Below are 14510 nucleotides of genomic sequence, written 5' to 3' on the forward strand. Positions count from 1 at the left end.
TTCTGCCTCTCTGAGTCTGGCTATTAAAAGAGTGCAAAACATAGCCCTGGCTAGTGTGGCTCAGTTGGAGCATTGTCCCTTACAACGAAAGGTGGCAGGTTCGATTCCTGGTCAGGGCACATACCAAGGTCGCAGGTTTAATTCCCGGTCAGGGCCACTGTGGTAGGCAACCGATTAATGTTTCTTTCTCTCCCTCTCTATAAAATCATTAAAAAAGAGTGCAAAGCATTGTGTTGCTGTTGTTCTGGGGCCTGGGTGTAGCACTTTCCTTGCATTACTGCAGGATGGGAGTTGCTTCCTGACAGAGATAAGGGGCTGGCGAGATTAGTAAAAATCATTTACTTCTTTGATTGTCATACATATTGTCTGTACTATAACACTTATTCAGTTATTCAATAACTAGAGACCCGGTGCATAAAAATTCATACACTGGAGTGAGGGTTCCTCTGCCTGGCCTGACCCCTCTCACAGTCCGGGAGCCCTCAGGGCGGGAGGCAACCTGGTGGTCAGAGGAAGGCGACGCCCCATCACACCTCTGCTGCTGCCACTGCCGGCAGCGCAAGCCTTGGCTGGCCCTGGTTACCTGAGCCTCGGGTGGCCCTGGGCGGCTGGGCAGCCACCATCTGAGGTTTGCCTGCACCTCGGGCATCAGCTGGGCAGCTACCATCTGAGGCTTGCCTGTGCCTTGTGCAGGCCCTGGGTGGCTGGGGGACTGTGGGGACTGGGGGACTCTGGAGGCAGGCAAGCAGAGCGGCTGGGCCCACCTGACTGTGGGCCCAGCGGGGCTGAGGGGACTGGGCACTGCCATCTTGTGGCTGTGGGTGCCACCATCTTTGAGGGCAGGGCAGTCAATTAGCATATTCCCTCCTTATTGGCTCTGGGCGCCACCATCTTTTAGGGTGGGACAGTAATTAGCATATTCCCTCCTTATTGGCTGTGGGTGCTGCATCTTTGAGGGCAGGGCAGTCAATTAGCATATTCCCTCCTTATTGGCTGTGGGAGCTGCATCTTTGAGGGCAGGGCAGTCATTTAGCATATTCCCACTTTATTGGCTGTGGGCGCCGCTATCTTTGAGGTCGGGGCAGTCAGCATATTCCCACCTTATGGCTGTGGGCACCACCATCTTTGAGGGCGGGGCAGTCAGCATATTCCCACCTTATTGGCTGTGGGTGCCGCCATCTTTGAGGCAGGGCAGTCAGCATATTCCCTCCTTATTGTCTGTGGGCACCACCATCTTTGTGACAGTGGGGCAGTCAATTAGCATATTCCCTCTTTATTAGATTGCTTTGTCTATAGTATCATTCTCTCTTCAAGGAGGGCTCTGTTCCCCTAAAAAAAAAAAAAAAAGGCAGGTAATACACCATAATAGTTGGCGGGTACTGCAGATAATAAGGACATGATTGTTATACTTAGTAATAAATCCTGAGGTGCACATTTTTTCATATTCTAATACCTGAAATCAAGGTGAATCTTACAGTTAATGATTTTAAAAGCATTTTAACATAGTTTAATTGGCAGTGTTTTTTCTTAATAGTACACAAAAGAATGCCTCTTTTAGACAGTGGTTTTGATTAACTACACTGGATATTTTATATTCTTGCTATAAAGACTATTCACTGTATAATGAAATTATTTAAATTCCAACTGATGTTATGTTGATTGTCAGGTGATACTCAGTATAGTAAGATTTGAGATATGGTTAAAAAAAGACATTATCCTGAAATGAGTACATACTGAGCACATAAATGTCAAAGGAATGAGGGGCATGAGATGAGGCTGCCCTCCACACTGTATATCAAGAATTGGAATTGGAAGCAAACCAGCTGAGTATTTTGTCTGGATGAAGGCACAGGAGGTAGCAAGCAAACTGATTTCCCTGTCATTAGTGTGAGGTCTTCAGTTTCAGCCTCTAAGACCTTGCATTTGTTGTCATGAGCAGAACCACGGAGGAGGTTGTGGAAGCCTCAGAATACAGTAAGTGCTCAATGTCATTGATGGATTCTGTGACTTACGCAAAACAACATATAACAAAACCAATGTGACCATAGTCTAATTGATAGAAACAAGAGTTAAGTTTCTGTGGCATCTCATCAACGTTATAAGGACAAAACGTTATTGGAGGACCTGCTGTATTACTTTTGGGTTGGCAGTTAAACAAAAGAAGGAACTAAAGGGATGAGGCACTTTTCCTCAAGTGAAAAAAATTACATTAATCTCTTGTTTAGAATTGAAAGTATGTTTTCAGCTTAACTATTGAACCAAAAAGACTGAGTTAATGGTGCAGTTTTATAACCACCTAATCACACTACTGTTTCTCTGCCACAGATTGCCTTCTCCCAGCACAGCAATTTTATGGACCTGGTACAGTTCTTCGTGACTTTTTTCAGGTAATTTCACTCATACAAACTATATCTGTTCTTTCGATTGAGGTACTTAATTCTATTAATTATCAGCTCATGAAAAATAAATGAATAATCCTGAGTTTGCACAACAGACCAAACTAATTATATTTATTTCCTGAAAAGTTACATGTCAGTAACAGTAGTGTAAAGTCAGTCTCATCTGATAAAATGAAAACATTTGCTTGGCATGTTCTGGCTTTTTTGAGGCAGCTTTTCATGTACCCTATACTAAAATGGAGATAATTTGGCTCTTTATATGAAGAGAATTTGGGATTGAAACAATAATTAATGATTACTGGGGTGTGCTATATATATGCTTCCTTTTGTTCAAGAAATGATTCAGGTGATTATCCAGAGTTTTAAAGCTAAAATGACTTGTTAAGCCCTTGGAATTTTTTTATTATAGTTTTTTAAATTTTATTTTTATGAAAATACTATATACACATAACTGGAAAAGACAAGTGATACAGTGCTTATAAGAGAAAGCAGCAGCATCCTGCCCCCCACCTTTCAACCCCTCCCTTTTCCCCAATTTAAACGGCTTTAGCTGTTTTTCACTTATCCAGGCTTACTCTGTTTCTTGATTTTTCAGTTCGGTTATCTTTTGATGGCCTACTGAAGACATCTTTATTACCTTAGATTACCTCACCCAACAACTCCCCCACACCACAAAAACATATATAATCCCTTCCTCCCATTCAGTATAGTACGTCACAATGCTTGGCTACATCAATCATCTCTGTTTATGTTGTTACTAGAGGCCCAGTGCACTAAATTCGTGCATGGGGGGGGTGGGGGGTGTCCCTCAGCTCAGCCTGCACCCTCTCCAATCTGGGACCCCTCGAGGAATGTCCGACTGCCCGTTTAGGCACGATCCCACAGGGATCCCACAGGGATTAGGCCTAAACGGGCAGTCGGACCACCCTCTCACAATCCAGGACTGCTGGCTCCCAACCACTTGCCTGTCTGCCTACCTGGTTGCCCCTAACCACTTCTGCCTGCCAGCCTGATCACCCCTCACCACTCCCTGCCAGCCTGATCGACACCTAAATGTTCCCCTGCTGGCCCAATTGCCCCCAACTGCCCTCCCCTGCAGGCCTGGTCGCTACCAACTGCCCTCCCCTGCCGGCCATCTTGTGGTGGTCATCTTGTGTGTTTGAGTGATGGTCAATTTGCATACTGATCATGATTAATTAGCATACCATGTTGTGACTAATTAGCATATGCCTCTTTTATTATATACTAGAGGCCCGGTGCACAAAAATTTGTGCACTCGGGGGCAGGGGGGGTCCCTCAGCCCGGCCTGTGCCCTCTTGCAGTCTGGGACCCCTCGGGATGACCACCTGCTGTCTTAGGCCCACTTCTCGGGGGGGATTGGGCCTAAGATAGCAATCAGACATCCCTCTGGCAGCGCGGCAGCCCTCGGGGGATGTCCACTTGCCAGCGGGGAGCAGGCCTAAACTGCAGTCAGACATCCTTAGCGCTGCTGAGGAGGCAGGAGAGGCTCCCACCACCACCGCTGTACTGGCAACCATCAGCCTGGCTTCTGGCTTAGCAGAGCTCTTCCCATGTGAGAGCGCCCTGACCACCAGAGGGCAGCTCCTGCATTGAGCGTCTGCCCCCTGGTGGTCAGTGTGTGTCATAGTGACCAGTCATTCCCAGTCCTTCTGCTGTTAGGGTCAGTTTGCATATTACCCTTTTACTTATAGGATAGAGGCCTGGTGCATGGGTGGGGGCCGGCTGGTTTGCCCTGAAGGGTGTCCCGGATCAGGGTGAGGGTCCCGCTTGGATGCCTGGCCAGCCTGGATGAGGGGCTGATGGCTGTTTGCAGCTGGTCACACCCCCTTCAGGGTGGGGGTCCCCACTGGGGTGCCTGGCCAGTCTGGGTGAGGGGCTGAGGGCCGTTTTCAGGCTGGCGGGTGACTGAAGCTCCCAGCCTCTCCTTTTTTTCTTTTTTCTTTTTTTATTCTGGAATTTATTTACTTTCTATGGCTGTCACTGGAACTGAGAGCTGGCTTTAGCTCTGAGGCCAGCTCCAGCTTGAGGCCTCGGCTGCTGAAAGCAGGTATCTGGAGTTTGTTTGGCTTCTATAATTGAAACACTGTTGCCATCACTGCCGCTCTAAGCTCAGAGGCCCGGCTGGCTGAAAGCAGGTCTCTGGAGCTTGTTTAGCTTCTATAATTGTAACATTGTTGCTTAGATTGCAGCTCAGAGGCCGGCAGCGGCAGGCGGGGAACCTTGGCTTCTTCCATCACTGGAGCAAGCAAGCCTCCTGTTCACTTCAGCTGCCTGGCTGCCGGCTGCCATCTTGATTGGCAGTTAATTTGCATATCACCCTGATTAGCCAATGGGAAGCATTTGGGGGTATGGTCAATTTGCATGTTTCTCTATTATTAGATAGGATGATAACCATAAAGCTCCTTCACAGATGAATTGAACTCTACGTATACATCCCCATTTCTTGGATGGGGGATCACTCTGAATTTGTTTTTTAATTGTTTGGTTTTCTATGTAGCTACTTCTGATTTATCCTGTACTCTGACAGAACTGAAAAGACTCTCAGTTTGGTCAAATACCACCAGGCAAGGCACTCTCTTAGTTTGTTTCCCTTGGAGATGTCTGCCCGAGGACTCTTCCACCTGCTGCTCCTGGTGCACTGCTTCCTGTCTCTAATTCTATTTGCTTGAATTGTGGAATTCTCTATTAGATGAGTGAGGGGATTCTGTATCTGCTCTATATTTCTTTTTTCTCTCTATATATTTCTTAACTGAACCCTGATTTTCCTTTTGCCCTGCATTCTAGGTGAGCTCCTCAGCAATATTTTCCAGTTTGTTAATTTAATCCAGAGTTGCATTCATTTCTTTTATTTCCAATACATTTTTAATGTTTTTCGTGCTTTTCTAATACATTTTTCTTATAACCTGTTTTGATTTTGTGAATGCAGTTTCCTTTCATATTCATTTGTGAGATTAATATTTTATTTTGAAGTCTTACTTTGTCTCCTCAGATTTTGGATTTTTTTTCTTTTATGTGTTATTTGGTGCCACTCTTTCACACTGTTGGTTTTCCTCCCAATGTCTGATTTTTGGTTGTGTGGAAGATTCCACATTGCCTGTGTGTGAATGCTGTTTCTGTCTGTCACAGCCTCCAGTGAGTGTGGAGTAGGGGCAGAATGTGCTCCTAGGTGGGATGTACTGTTTGTCTTCTGAATGGCTTCTCCAGCCTCAGGACCAGAGCTCACTGCCTTAGCTGCTGTCTTCCATTGCTCAGCACAGGCAGAAATGGGGACTCTTCCTTGGAGCCCCCTTCCTTCTCATATCTATTGAATCTGGGCTTGGAGCCCATTTTTTTACTTTTTAGCCCTTTCCAATGTCTTCTATCCCCAATCCCAACTAAGTTGTTGTTATTGAGGGCAGTTAGCACATCTCTTTTGCCAAATTTAAAGGTATCCAACTGATTACCCTTTTGTGAGACTCTTCATGCCCTCTGGGATCCCATTCTGCCCTAAGGCCACTCCTTCTTGGCCTCCCTTCCTGAACAACCTGTTCTGTTCAACCTCTCACTGTTGATATTCTTCTTATTTTATGCTGCCCTCTGTGTTCCCACTACATTGTCACCTTCTATTTCTTCCAAAGCACCAGGTTCTTTTCCGCCTCCCAGCATATGAAAATGTTATTCCTTCTTTCTAGAACACAATTCTCCCTACCCTTCACCTGTATACTTTTATTCATTGCTTGGTTTTTCCCAACAACAACCAATTGTCTGACATCAACTAGGTGTCCTGCAATTCATTTTGGTTTTGGCACTACCTGGAGTTAGCGCAGACCCCCTGGGTGAAAGGCTCGGTCTGACAAGACTGCCCCCACTTTAGATATCAACTACAAATGGGTCCCCACTCTACCCCCACTTCTGCCTGGCCAACTACTAATTTGAGGGTTCCGATGAACACTCCCCTTAGATTTGATAGTTTTCTAAAATGATTCAGGAAAGCACTGTGCTTAAAATTACAGTTTTATTATAAAGAATACAACTCAGGAACAGCCAAATGGAAGAGATGTATAGGCAAGGGATGGGGGTGGGAGGAGAAGACAGAGTTTCCATGCCCTATCTGGTCATGACAGCCTCCCAGCACATCAATCTCTTCACTGGCCCACCAGCTCCCAAACCTCATTCCACATTTGTTTTTTTCAAGTTTGCGTTACACAGGCATGATTGATGAAATTACTGGTCTTTAGTGATTGAACTCAGTCTTCTGCCCCATTCTCCTCCCCTGAGGTTCCAACCCCAAATCACATGATTGTTTTTTCTGGCAACCAGCCTCCTCTATCCTGAAGCAATCTAGGTCCTTTCCTCTCATGAGTCACCATCTTCTCTCTATATAAAGGCCTAATATGCAAATTGTGCCCTTGGGAGTTCGATCACTCACTGTGACGTGCGCTGACCACCAGGGGTGGTGTGGAATGAAGGAAGGCCCCAGCCATCATCCAGTAGGCCCTGATCGGCCCTGATTGCTGGCCAGGCCTAGGGACCTTAGCCATGCAGGAATTTCATGCACCAGGCCTCTAGTTAGCCTATAAAAGGTGCTACTGAATTACATCTCAACAGACCTGTTATAGAAAATAGGTCGTTCAGACTCAGAAAGACTTTTAGTATACCCTTCTGATTTGTATAATTGCTTCTTACCTAAAAACTAGTAAAGATGTATTTTTTAAAGATTTCAAATAAAAATATAACTCCCTTCTTTTTAATGCTGAGTAATATTATATGTAAATATAAACCACAGTTTGCTTATCTGTTTACCCTTGATGGACATTGAGTTGTTTCCAGTGTGGGTTATTACAAGTAAAGCTGTTTATTATGCCGTGCTTATCTTTCAAATCGTGCACTGTGTCATTTCCTCCAAGATTCTATCCTGGAACCCCCAAACTAAATTGTCTGCCCTTGATCTTCTTTCCCACACAACCATATTATTTTTCATCATGGTACTTCTCGTAATTTTTTACTTGCTTAAGATCTGTGTCCTCAGTTAGACTCTAAGCTTCAACAGAGCAGGACACTGTATCTTTTGTTCACCCCTACACATACACACACACACACCTCTGCACCTAGGCTCAAATATATGTGGAAAGTAAATTAGACCTTTAGGAAAAGTGCATTTATGAGGAGCCATAGTCACCAACTTCTCTGAGGGAGAAAAGCTAGTGGTGCTGGTTGATGGCCTGCATTTAAGGGGATACAGAGGCTGTGCTAACTCAGTAACTTAAATTAGCAGGTGTGCTCATGAGATGACCCTGCTGTCAAGTACTAACCCAGTGAGGACTAGTCACTGCTGGTGATCACCATCAGCATTGATCAGGGACCACTGGTGGTGTTTTCATCACTTCTCCCTTCTGGGAAATAATCCAGACTTTGTTTTTTCTGGATTTTGTTTAAGAACTAGGAATAGTGAGTTTTTAGCTAAGAATAGAGTCCTTTTCATGAGCATGAGGAAGAAAATATTTTCCCAGAACAAGTTGACCAGGATTTTTGAGAAGTCTCAGCCTCTGTTAGGCAGTATAAGCCTCTGATAGAAAGGGGCAGGTAGAGAACAAAAAGGCTGAAGGATTCTGGGCTTCTCCTTAGGTACAGAGCTGACAGGAAGTAAGGGACACCTAGCCTGGGTCAGTGACCTAGTATTGAAAGAAATACACTTCTTTAAGAATGATCTTTGAATGACATTGGCAACATGTTAATATTGTCAAGATTAAGTAATGGGCATATAGGAATTCACTAGATTGTTCTGTTTCTGTGTTTGAAATTTTTCATGATACGTTTCTTTAAATTACATTTGTATGGAAAAATGTAGAAAAACATTGATAAAAGAGACTGTAGTAGGATGAACACTGAGTCGCAGCCCCATCTGTAGCCAAGTTAGTGGTAGGAAAAAAGAAGGGAGGAGTATTGGCGAGCGCCACCTTTATTGAAATAGCTAGTCAATTCTTCATTGTTGGTATTACCCTAGAAGAAATCATACATGCATCAGCTTTGAGGGACAATCACTATATGTTGATATGCTGTTTGTGTCACTTCTGAAAGCTGGAACAGGTGGAAGGCACCGGGTTGTTGATGTTTTCAACTGGTCGGCATTGAAGACAGAAGCCTCAGGCTTGGGGGGAAATGGGCTTTCTGAGTGTCTGTGGGGCTGCCCTCCCAATGGTTCTGTAGTGACACTAGGGTCCTCACTGCAGACGCCAGCCCTGTACTCAGCTACATCAACAGTGTCTTGACCAACTTAGGTGCTGTTCTCATTTGCTTCATCCCTTCCATGTGGATTTGCTGCCTCCCTGTGTTTATGTTAGAATAAAAACAATATTATGCGGGGAAACCAAAAAAGACTGAAGTTACTCTTCTCAGACTCTTTTATTGCTTCTTTCTTTTTCCCCCAAATTTTCAATGTACGGATGTCCCCTAGGACATTCTTATATATTTGTATTCAATCCCTTGGTGACCTCATCCAGATTGATTACTTCAAATGCCATATGCATGCTGATGACTCCATCTCCCACACCTCCTCCAAGTCTTTGCTCACATATCACCTTCTCAAGAAGTAAGGCTCATGTGACCATTCTGCTTTAGAATGCCACTGGCACTCTGAATCCCCTTACCCTATCATCTTTTCTTCTGTAGCAATTCCTACCTTCTGACATGCTCTTTTATGTGGTTTTTATTTTCTGTGTTATTTACTGTTTGTCTCCACATCCTGGAATGTAAACTCCATGGGAACAGTGGGCTTTTGTTCTATTTGTCAATGTATTCCAGGAGCCTAGGGCAGGACCTGGCCCAGTAAAGTATTTATACAAAAACGAAAACAGACTGTCAGGGAGGAGGAAGGACCAGCAGTGTCAGGATAGCCAAGAGGACCAGCAGACAAGGAATTGAAGGCTCTCCCCTGGGTGATGACTCGGGGCCCCTTACTTTCTGTTAGGTTACCCGGAGGGGTCTCCATGCTTGTGCATCTTGGGAAAGTGGTGAGATGTCAGAACTTTGAAGTTTCTTTTTGTGAAAAGGCCAAAGTTCAATCATCCTAACATATTAGAGTGCCCTTTTCCAGCCAGCCTGGGAGGTCTGGCTTGGGGTCAGTACTTGGGTGCACTGAGGCTGCTTTTCACGAAACCAACCCCATCCTACAAACACCAAGCTCAGCAAGCAGGTATCTGGTAGCACGGGCCAAGAGCCATCATGTCTGTGTATAACACTCAGGACAAAACTCAGTAGCAAGCCCTTTTACAAGTTAGTGAGTGAAAACACCGGTGTTGTTGTTTTTAATATGTTTTATTGATTTTACTTTTTTAAAAATTTTTTTAGAGAGAGGGGAAGCGGGAGGGATAGAGAGATAGAAACATCATTGATCAGCTGCCTCCTGCAGGTCCCCTACTGGGGATCAAGCCTGCAATCTGGGCATATGCCCTGCCTGGAAATCAAATCGGTGACCTTTTGGATCCTGGGTCCATGTTCAAGCACTGAGCCACACCAGCTGGAAGAACACCAGTTTTTAAATTACTTTAGCAGTTACTTTAGTGGTGTATTTGTTCAGCTCCTTAATCCTTTTATCAGAAGTTAGTTCTCTGCTATCACAGTAGCTTTTCAAACCATTGAGTGCCTGGTTTACAGTTGGGAGGACACTGAAATTACCTGCAGTTACGTGATCACTGGGAGTTAGTCTCTCCTGGTACTTTTAAGAAAGTTGTTAGCTTGGGAATGATCATTTTACTTTACAAAAATGTATTCATTTACTTTGTAAAAATATAATTGAATATATATTATTACACATAAGTTTGTTTCTTCTATATTTACTTCTTCCTTATAAAAAGTTATTTTAAAAATTAACTTCTCTCCTATTTTTATACCTTACAGTGAACATTTATTAATTTTTATTAAATAGTATACTTATTATCTGTCATAATTGTGTTAGAATTATTTTCCTTATTTGGGATAAGCCATTCCATTAAAGGTCCAGTAGGAGGTCAGGGTCTCTCCAAGCATCTGGTGGGGACTGTACAGTCTAAAAGGTCTGAAGCTCAGCTTATTGAAGCCCCTCACACTTTGCTTTCCTATGAACTGGAACATGGTTGTGATTACTCATCAGAGAGGAGCTTGGGGTGGTATTTGGGCGATTGTTTCCCTGTCTGGCCTGGAATATGGAGACAATGGTGCTGATCCTGGGGGCTGGGATAATAATTTGGTACTTTCCTTTCTCACAGTTGTTTCCTCTCTTTGCTCCTGGTGGCTGCTGTGGTTTGGAAGATCAAACAAAGTTGTTGGGCCTCCAGGCGCAGAGAGGTAAGCCTCAGATTAATGAATCCTTGTAGGAGCTGTTCCTTTCTACACATTTTTCTTAAACAAGTCAGCATTAGCTATTTGGTGATAATTGATGGACATATTCACGGATGGCCAGTAGACTCCAGTTACTACTATATAAAATGTCATTAATTCTGCCCACATGATCTCAGCTTTCTAAAAGGAAACTCTAGTATTGACTTAAACAGGTGCCAGTTTTACCCATCCTACCAATCCTGGAGATCTAAGAATTTCTCATATTTCAAGGAAGGATAAATGTGTATCTAATTAAATTTTTGCTTGAATTTTATTTTTATGAAGCTTGATTTATTTCCAGAGCTCCGTTGCAAAAGAAGTCAAACAAATACTTACAGTAGACAAATCAAATAAATACACTTCATTAAAAATTACAACATAAGAACTTTGTTTATTGTAACTTTCACTTGTTAATACTCTGCCTTCTGGTCATCAGGTCTATTGCATTGTTGCTTATGAAAATGCACTAAGACCTCACCTTATATGTGCTTTGTTTTCTGTATGTAGTTGTGCCTTTTTCTGTATAAAAATTGATCTGTAAGCAAGATTTGGAAGAGAATGGGAGTATCTAAAACCAAAATTCACAAGCACTCAGCATTGATCATAGAACATTAGTGTCTATAATGGGGTTGAGATAGGTTCCAGAATATGGGCCTCTTCCTGGGGGCATGACACTTTTTCTGACCCATGTAAAGGTAATGTTATCATAGAGATAAATGTTGCATCCTCTTTATTATTATTATTATTATTTTTAATATATTTTATTGATTTTTTACAGAGAGAAAGGGAGAAAGATAGAGAGTTAGAAACATCGATCAGCTGCCTCCCGCACATCTCCCACCGGGGGCGTGCCCGCAACCCAGGCACATGCCCTTGACCGGAATCGAACCCAGGACCCTTCAGTCCGCAGGCCGACGCTCTATCCACTGAGCCAAACCGGCTTCGGCCTCTTTATTATTTTAAAAATCAGTCGGTAACATATTCAGAGGATTCTTTAATAGCTCTGTTACTAGGATATCTTAAAATCCCAATGAATTGTACAATGTTCTGAAAAAATTCAAGTCATCCAAATGGCGTAAGAAAAAAGTAAGAGCCACAATAAACTAGTAACCAGGGAAGAAGGAATTGAAAACTTGTCAAAATATTACTCTCTCCACAAAGGTCATTAGACCCAAGGAATTTCTATTTTAAGATGAGTTCATGGAGATACTAATATTCTATTCCTCCATAGATACTTACGAAAATTATTTTCAAAACATATAAAGTGTTCCAGAGCAAAGGATATGATGGGAAATTTAAGAGTCCTAAATCATCTTTGGCCAGGTTGCTCAGTCAAGTAGAGTATTGTCCTGCTACACCAAGGTTGTAGGTTCAATTGCTGGTCAAGGGCACATACCTGAGTTGCAGGTTTGAGTCCCACCCTGGTCGGTGCATGGGGGAGGCAACCAATCCATGTGTCTCTCTCACATTGATGTTTCTCTTTCTGTCTCTCCCCCTCCTTTCCACTCTTTCTAAAAATCAATGGGAAAACGTCCTCAGGTGAGGATTAACCATATGTGTGTGTGTATGTATGTGTGTGTGTGTGTGTGTGTATATATATATATATATATATATATATGATATAGGGCTATATTATTTATGTATTTAACAGCAGGTATTGTGACATTACATCCATACTAAAGTGTGTGTGTGTGTGTGTATGTGTGTGTATATATACACACACACATACACACACATACATATACAATAAGGATTTTTTCTATAATATAATGACAATGCTGTTACCACATCCAACAGGATTTAATAATTCCTAATGTTAACTAGTACATGGTCTCTGTCCAACTTTCCCTTGACTATTTTAAAAATATTTGGGGTTTTATTTGTTCGAATCAGGGAGGATGGGATATTTTAATTATGTAGTATTCTCTAATAAAATCCCCTCAGTACTCATTGCAGTAATGCTTGCTGTTTTACTCGTCAGCAACTTCTGCGAGAGATGCAGCAGATGGCCAGTCGTCCCTTTGCCTCTGTAAATGTTGCCTTGGAAACAGATGAAGAGCCTCCTGATCTTATTGGGGGAACTATAAAGGTGAGAATGTGATTACAAAGTCCCTGTAACTTAATTTGTCAAAATTCTGCTTCTGAGTTGGGGAAACCTGAGAGAGAGAGAACTTTAATGTGTGGCCTCTTGTTCTCTTCTCTCTTTCTTTTTCACAATACGCCAGCACACCAAAGTTGTATTCTTTTGCTTTTGTTTTCCAGTCTTTGATTCATGTCACTAAGCAGTCTCATGTTTAAGGGATTTTAAAATATAAATGATTTGTCTGATATTCTATGGCATAGTATTTTAAAACTTGAAAAAAGCTAAATTGAACCATTGTTCTTTATAAGTATTTGGAGGGATGTATTTTTAAAGGGACAGAATCATAATTCACTATGAATACTGTGTAAAGTAAATATTTCTGACTCCTTCCCCCAAAACTGATGAGGAAAGTAAAAAAAATTTCTCTTTTAACAAAATGATGGAATATTTCAGTTACATTAGTAAAACAGCCATATATCCTGCATAAAATATACTATTAAAACATGACTGAGCTCACAGGAAGTAGGTATTATTTTCAGGGACCATTCTCCTTTTCCTTTTCCAAGAAAGAACAAGTCATGAACCAAAACCAGAACCTAAAGTGATTCCCAAAGACAAGAGAGACACATTTCATGATAAGAGTCAGCAGGTGGATTTAGACAGGACTTCAAATGTCTGAATTGATAGCTAAAGGATATAATATAGCTATGTATGAAATGTTTAAAGAGATAAAAGATGGAATCATAACAATGAGGAAGCCACGAGAGTCAAGAATGGCCAAGCAGATCTGAAAAACAACCAAATGTAACTGTTAGAAATGGAAAGTATAGTAGTAGAAATTTTTTAAATAACTCAGTTTACATGTCAAACAGCACATCAGACATAAATGAGGACAGAGCTTTTGAACTGGAAGATGAATATGAAGAAATTACATAGAATGTAGAACAGGAGACAAGGAAATGGATAATATGACAGATAACAAGAATATGGGGGATAGAATGAAAAGATCTAACATATATATTATCAGAGTCCCAAAACAAATGAATGGAGGAAAGCAATAGTCAGAGAGATAATAACAGAATTTTCCATAATGATAGAAGTCATGAATATACAGATTTCAAAAGCAAAACATATCCCAAGCAGGATTAAGGAAAGAAAGCAAAGGGAAGACAGAAGAGAAAGAATAGTACAATTGGATTTATCATACTGGAACTATAGAACTCCAAAGACAAAGAGAACATTTTTTTAAGAGAACTTCTTAAAATAAGCCAGAGCAAAAATAGATCACTACAATGTGGAGAAAATTAAAACCCTAGTACACTGTTGGGAATATAAAAACAATGCAGCCACTGTGAAAACAGTATTGATTTTTTATAAAATAAAATAGAACGATAATATAATCCAGCAATTCCACTTCTAGGTATATACCCAAAAAGAATTGAAAGCAGGGTGACAAATATATATTTGTATACCCATGTTCATAGAACCATTATTCACAGTAGCTAAAAGATAAAAGCAACCCAAATGTCCATTGACCAATGAATGGATAAACAGAACATGGTATATACATGCAATGGAATATTATTCAGCCTTAAAAAAGAGGAATTCTGACAAATGCTACAACAAGTTGAACCTTGAGGACATTATGCTAAGTGAAATAAGCCAGTCACAAA

General features: G+C 41.9%; 1 protein-coding gene across 7 annotated transcripts in view; it reads left to right on the forward strand.

Annotated features, from left to right (window-relative positions):
• ATRN (attractin) overlaps positions 1-14510 on the forward strand; it is a 157240-nt gene that overhangs the window by 132372 nt on the left and 10358 nt on the right. For 6 of the 7 annotated variants that reach the window (XM_036323422.1, XM_036323417.1, XM_036323419.1 and 3 more), the window contains 3 exons: positions 2326-2387; positions 10643-10721; positions 12736-12843. In XM_036323422.1, coding sequence (XP_036179315.1) covers positions 2326-2387; positions 10643-10721; positions 12736-12843 — 249 coding nt within the window. The remainder of the gene's footprint in view (positions 1-2325; positions 2388-10642; positions 10722-12735; positions 12844-14510) is intronic. The other variant, XR_004970097.1, reaches the window with a different exon arrangement.

This window comes from Myotis myotis, unplaced genomic scaffold, assembly GCF_014108235.1.
Source record: "Myotis myotis isolate mMyoMyo1 unplaced genomic scaffold, mMyoMyo1.p scaffold_m19_p_9, whole genome shotgun sequence".
Lineage (NCBI taxonomy): Eukaryota > Metazoa > Chordata > Mammalia > Chiroptera > Vespertilionidae > Myotis > Myotis myotis.